Here is a 6,267-nt window from a genome sequence, read left to right on the forward strand (position 1 = left end):
AATCTGGAAAAAAAAGATACCCAGAGCTTGATACAAAAAAAACTTCGACAACAGATTGCACGACCAAGTTCATCCGCATTCGAACTGGAGTTTCGGCCCAAACCCACCAAATGCTGGTGGTGTTTTACTTGACAGACAGCAAAACCTAGGATACAGTTGAATGAAAGCCGTGTCGATATATAAGACTAAAAGGTTGTAGAAACGACCAAAAAAAGAGGGGGCTAAAGTATTGCACGTGTAGAAACACTTATGGTCTCCTTACTAAACACCTTTTAAGGTAGTTTTTTTGCGTTTTAGCAAAAAAGCAAAAAAAGCAAAAAAAAAAAAAAACAAAAAAACAAAAACATTAACAATCAACTCAAAAGACTCAAACAATTAACTTTTCACATCATAACCCACTACGATCCACAAAATGGGCAAAAATAACATTGAAGAACACATTAGACTATGACAATTATTATCACCTACAAGCCAAATTCATATTTACACAACAGCACAAACATAAACTACAATAACCAACGATAAACACACTTGAATCAATAGGGTTGGGCAACTAAGAGACACTCAGCAGAATACCCAGGTGGTAAGCAAAACCCATCATATATAGAATGGATTAATTACTAACAGCAGTAACCATAATGGAACTACACCATAGCATCCAATAGCATTCTCTTAAATAGGAACATATTTGACAAGTAACTAACCAAAGAAAACATTTTTTTACCATAATTTTAGATCCCACTTTTAATCTTTGAATTCGGGGCGGTCTCAATAATCTAGCAATGATGACCAGAAACAAAATTCAGAGACTTCAGTCAATATATAAATATGAAGTAATATTAAATGGGGAAACAACAATGAAATTATCCATCCTTGTCCAAAATGAAAGCTACATACTAATCGGAATCAAAAAGTGCTAAATCATTAAAAAGGCTATGACACCCATCAAACATTGCTCCTTCATAAAACCAGTCTCAACACATAAAAACTCAAAAACCGAAAAATGTAATTTGGCAAGCAAATTACACCCAATACCACTCTTCAATAATGCTTTTAAGCAGTGGCGGCTGCTCCCTTCTTCCTTGGTGCTGCTTGAGTACCTACAAAAATCACAAACAACCAATCAACACACAACAAGTTAACACAAAACTACTCAAAACCAAACAAAGCCCAACAGCTCAAGAAAAAAGAAACCAAAAATCTTATACCCTCTCTGAAGCCGCTCTTGAACCTGCGAGGCAAGTGGCGGAGGTACCTCATCCTTCCAGTTCCAGTAGTCTTCCTTCGGATCGCCTTCACACTCCAGTTATCTAAAACCCATCACAATAACCAAAAAACATCATCGTTAACCCCCAACACAAACATAAATAGAAAACAAGACATTCGTATCGGAAAAACCTAAACCAACAACTAGAAATCAAGCACACCCATAAGCACATTTCAGTCGGTAACATCAGTTAAAAACGCTTATTATCATTAATCCAACAGACAAACATAATCCAACAATAACACAAACACAGTGGTGAAGAAAAGCACGCTCATTTAAGTGAACAACAATAACAACCACACAAAAGATCAACGACCCAGTACCTTAAATTCACTCAGAAACAAACCCAGAAGCACATAATCAATCAGAAACATATTTAAACATCTATAGAAGAATACGCACAGGGATAGGAGAGAGGGACTTACATGTCCTCTTGCGGGCAGCGGGGAAGGCACAGGCAGAGCAGCGACTCTTCTGGAGATGGAAGCTGCGGCGGCCACACCTCACGCAGAGGGTGTGGGTCTTGTTCCTCCTCTTTCCGAAACTCCCTGTTCCCTTTCCCTATATCGAAATATGATCCAGAATCAAACACACACGCAGAGATCAGAGCATATAGATAGAGATAGCTTGTGCACGTGTAGGTTGGTGTCGAGATCTAGAGAGATGGCTTACCATTGGAGCAGATGCGGAGACCCCAGCTGAGTCGAAGGCAGTGGTGCTTAGGCTAAAGAATGAAGGAGCGGCGGAGAGGAGATGATTTATATCAGTGATTTTTGTGAGTGCGAGGGTTTTTAGACTTTAGGGTTTGTTAGGGCAAATTTGGGAAATTGGTGGGTGGTGACGGATTAGGTCCAGTTGTTATGTTTTGGGCTTTGCGATTTGCTATATTGGTCCGAATATGGGTTAGGTTGTGGCCGGGTCTCCTTGGGGAGTCCTGAGAGGTTGTGGAGCCCAAAGTGATTTACATGTCCATTAAAACCTATAATTTGCGGAATAGACCTCTGGAATTGGGAAAACGGATCCTCTCCATTTCACTTGAAATAGAGAGTACCCATTTAGCATAATTAGGAAGGCATACTTGTCCAAAATTTTTTGCAAAAAAAATAAAAAATGGACAATATTACCCTCTTAAATACACTAAGTGTCTGTTTGGGATTACGTTTGAGAAATAGAGTTTTTAAGTCAAGAAACGCTTTTTGAAAAAATCTTCATTTTAAAGGTTTTTTTAAAAGTACGTTTTGATCATTTTTAGGCTTTTTGAATCCTTAAAAGCGCTTTTAATTTTTTACCAAACGAGTACATTTTTTTTCAAACGGATTTTTTGAGTGTTAAACACATTTCTAGGCCCCTCAAACGCAATCTCAAACAGGCTCTAAATGTATCCTCTCAATTTCAAGTTTTTCTTGGAATGGAATGGCTATTCCATAGGAATAATCATTATTTTGTTTGATAATGGTCTATTCCTAATAATAGTTATTCTCGTGGGAATCACTAATCCCTTACAAGTGCAAGATCCTCTAATACCTATTCATAAGGGAAAGGACAAGGTTTTCTAAAAAAAAAACCATTTTTTCCTCTCAAACTTAAAAACAAATAAATAAATAAACAATAACAAAACAAATGCATGTTGTGGGTGGTGGCCGGCCACCCATTGGAGTGGTTGGCCACCACACGTTCAACCACTTTTTTTTTTTTTTTTTTAATTTGAGTTTTGAAAAAATTATAATTCAAATGAGCTTTTTAGTAATTGTAGTTCAATTCTAATTATGAAATAGGTGTTGCTACCAAACTACATAATTTGAATAATTATTTCATTCTAACCTCTTCTATTCTCGATAACACCTATTCTTTTTCCTAATGGAATATACATTTCGCAAACCAAACAAGGCCAAAGAACGATTAGAATTTTGTGTTCTTTTAACGCGCTTTATGTATTTTCTACGCTAGGCAATATTCTATTCTTTATTAAACATTTTTGCATATATAAAGATGAGATGGGATGAGACAATAGGGTCCTGACCTTCTTCAAAATATGAGAAAATAAGTTATTTTTGGACAATTTTAAAATTTTTCCAATGGTAGTCGCATCTATCCTATTCCATTCCACCTTTTTTGGGATGAGATGGGGAAGTTTGGCTATTATGGGTGTCAACCCAATCTCGGTTACCATTTATTGGCCAAAAAGAGTAACTGGAACCGGGGTACCCGGTTATTAATTTTGAACAACCAGAACTGGTAACTGGGTACCCGATTAACTGGTTATGCAATTCCGATTAACCAGCCTGGGTAACCGATTCTTTAAAATTTTGGCATTTGGGCTTCTTTTAGGTACTGTGCCTAATGTTTTAAGATTAATTTAACTATTTTTAGCCCATTTGTTTTAATAAACAATTAGCCTTTTTGTCTTGCTAAGTTGGCCTAACAGATTCTTTTATAGATGAGCAAACTTGGGAGTTGGATGCTTTCTTAGCAATGTGGAACAAATTGCTAAGATAAGCAATAGAGGTGGAAGGTGAAAAATAATGTTAATATATATATCGGTTATAACCAGGTATATAAAAACCCCAAAACCAGTAATCAGATCGGGGTACTCGGTTATAATCACCCGGTTTGACACCCCTATTGGCTATAGTGATTTGAAGATTTAAATTGATCCAAAGGTCTTAAATTGTTAAGAAATATAAACTTATCCGGATATAAATGTTTGGCTCTTAAATCGGCATCTTTTTGTTTTTCTGACAATGAAGCATGCAATTAGAGCAATACCCACAACACCCACAATTTAAGTGCCTCACATCTCATAAAACCAGAAAGAGAGAGAGCTTGCCTGAATACCACATGTTCCCTAACAAACACATTCACCTTTTGCAAGTTTTTTCAGACTCAATATATATATATATATATATATCCTTGTCATTTAGGGAATCACACTCAAATAGTTGCATCATTATTTTTCATTTAGTGTAGTGTCATTAGAGCATGTTTGTGATTGTATTTGAGAAATAGAGTTTTTTTTAAGTAAAAAAAGGCTTTTTGGCAAAAACTTCATTTTTAAGTTTTTGTTAAAAATGCGTTTTTGACCATTTTTAAAATAAAAATGTCAAATAAGTATTTTTGGAATTTTTTACCAAATAGGCCAGCTTTTGTTTGGAACGACTTTTTACGTACTAGAAGTACTTTTTAACTTCTTTAACGTAATTTCAAACAGACTCTTAATATTGTGAGGTAACGTTTTGAATGTTACTCCACTGCATTCACTTGGGTTGCTATTGATAGTCACCCATTACTTGTTACATCTCCCACTTGTATATGGTGGCCACAACTAAGTCAAGCATCTCTCTATATGTTTTCAATTATGTTCATCCTAGCAAATAGATTGTGCAACTACCAAATGTACCTACAAAAAAGTTGGGAGCACTATACTAAATCTTGTAAGGACCAACATAACAACATCCCTATAAGTCTGTCATTATACCCTAACTCATTTGGTCACATTACATTAAATATTTGTAATCCTTCTCGAGTCCAATATCCCAAAGCAATGCCTAACTCCCCAAAACATGATGCACCTACAGTTATGTTGCAACATCCAAGAAGCAACATAACTTGTTGGCTATGAGTGCAAACACAATATGTATGTGTTACCAAATAGTCTTTCATTCACCCTCATGTTGCATATAACCATGTTGCATGGTTATATGCAACATGCTGATGTAGTAGATACTAAAACCCAACCTTGCGACACAGTCAAAGGTCACAAATGGCATAAATAAGGTCATTAACAATGGCTTATGGAACTCATACAGTGAGGAAGCAATAATCAATTCACTCACCTTTATTGTCAGTCAAACAAGCACATATAATATGAAATATATGCTACGATGAAGTTTTCTTTCCAAAAAAAGTGTATGTATAAACTCTATACATTGTATAAATCTTAGTCTAAACGCTACCCAAGCGCCTGAGCGGAGTCCTCCACTTGGTAACTGCTTCAAGCATCAAATTAAGGTTTTGCATATGGCTAATCACATGCACATGGATTGTGGGTTATCCATGCACCATCATTTTTCTTTTTCTTTTTTCGTTTTTTTGTGTTTTTTTTTTTAAATCTTTAGCCCTAGCTAAAACGACATTTTTTTTTGATAAGTAGCCCTAGCTAAAACGACTTATCTTTATGTCAACCAATTCTATGCGCTACATAAGCATTAAGAGACATAATGTCTCGTCTTTGTTCACTACTTAAGTGCTAGGGGTAGTTGCTTGTGTGAATGAGCCAATTTAAACCAGTCGACATACCTTTTCACCATGTCACCAAATATATGGTGAATATGCGAATAGTCATGCCACAATAATTATAGAATACATCACTATTATGTGCATGATGAGCAACATCATTATCTAGGAGGAGGGAAATCATATTATGTGATCAACTACAATCACTTAAACAAAAACATTTCAAGTAGTTTTTAGCACTATTTATCCCTATGCACAACTACACATATAGTGACACTCAAAGAATCATATGCCTACTATAATAAATCGAGAGATTCAATTTTCATCCATAAAATGCCCTTATATTTCAATAAAATCACCACAAAGTTAGCAACCACCTTCTTTTGTCCTGCGAAGGTGGTCGTTGGGTGGTATGTCCCTTGGTGACCTAGTATGGAAGAAATTTGATAATGTTTTATTGGTTTTATGTGACAACCTACCGCCGTTTCATTAGGCGTGATACACAGCCGATTGAGCTACCCATTGAGAAAAGAAAAGAAAAAAAGTGCCAACCATTGAAATAACATGTTATTTTTCTTACTTGTCTAACAGAAAAATAATTAGATATTATAATTTAAAATCTTTAAAATTCTCAAATATTAAACTGATAAAATAAAAAATCTAACGTAAAATAATATTTAAAAAAAAAAAAAAAAAAAAAACACGTGATGGATAGAGTGCTCTTCCGCCCTGGCACCCGCGGGAACTCTCTTTCTTTCTCTCAAAAA

At 35.5% G+C, this 6,267-nt stretch overlaps 1 protein-coding gene across 1 annotated transcript; it reads right to left on the reverse strand.

The window, feature by feature from the left end:
- Positions 1–817: 817 nt before the first annotated feature.
- LOC132186204 (large ribosomal subunit protein eL37x) lies at positions 818–2,049 on the reverse strand. The gene is made up of 4 exons (XM_059600057.2): positions 1,940–2,049; positions 1,693–1,828; positions 1,209–1,310; positions 818–1,100 (listed from the first exon to the last, which is right to left on the reverse strand). Exons 1-4 carry the CDS (start codon positions 1,940–1,942, stop codon positions 1,054–1,056), a joined length of 288 nt encoding a protein of 95 aa, XP_059456040.1. The 5' UTR covers positions 1,943–2,049; the 3' UTR covers positions 818–1,053.
- Between the last annotated feature and the right edge of the window lie 4,218 nt (positions 2,050–6,267).

Source organism: Corylus avellana, chromosome 6 (assembly GCF_965113065.1).
Source record: "Corylus avellana chromosome 6, dhCorAvel1.hap1.2, whole genome shotgun sequence".
Taxonomy (NCBI): Eukaryota; Viridiplantae; Streptophyta; class Magnoliopsida; order Fagales; family Betulaceae; genus Corylus; species Corylus avellana.

Excerpts from the sequence above, each read along its gene's own strand:
- LOC132186204 (XM_059600057.2), bottom strand. Across the intron at positions 1,311-1,692 it reads CGCTGCCCGCAAGAGGACAT|ATAACTGGAGTGTGAAGGCG; the intron begins GTAAGTCCCTCT and ends GATGGGTTTTAG. Across the intron at positions 1,101-1,208 it reads CAAGAGCGGCTTCAGAGAGG|GTACTCAAGCAGCACCAAGG; the intron begins GTATAAGATTTT and ends TGATTTTTGTAG.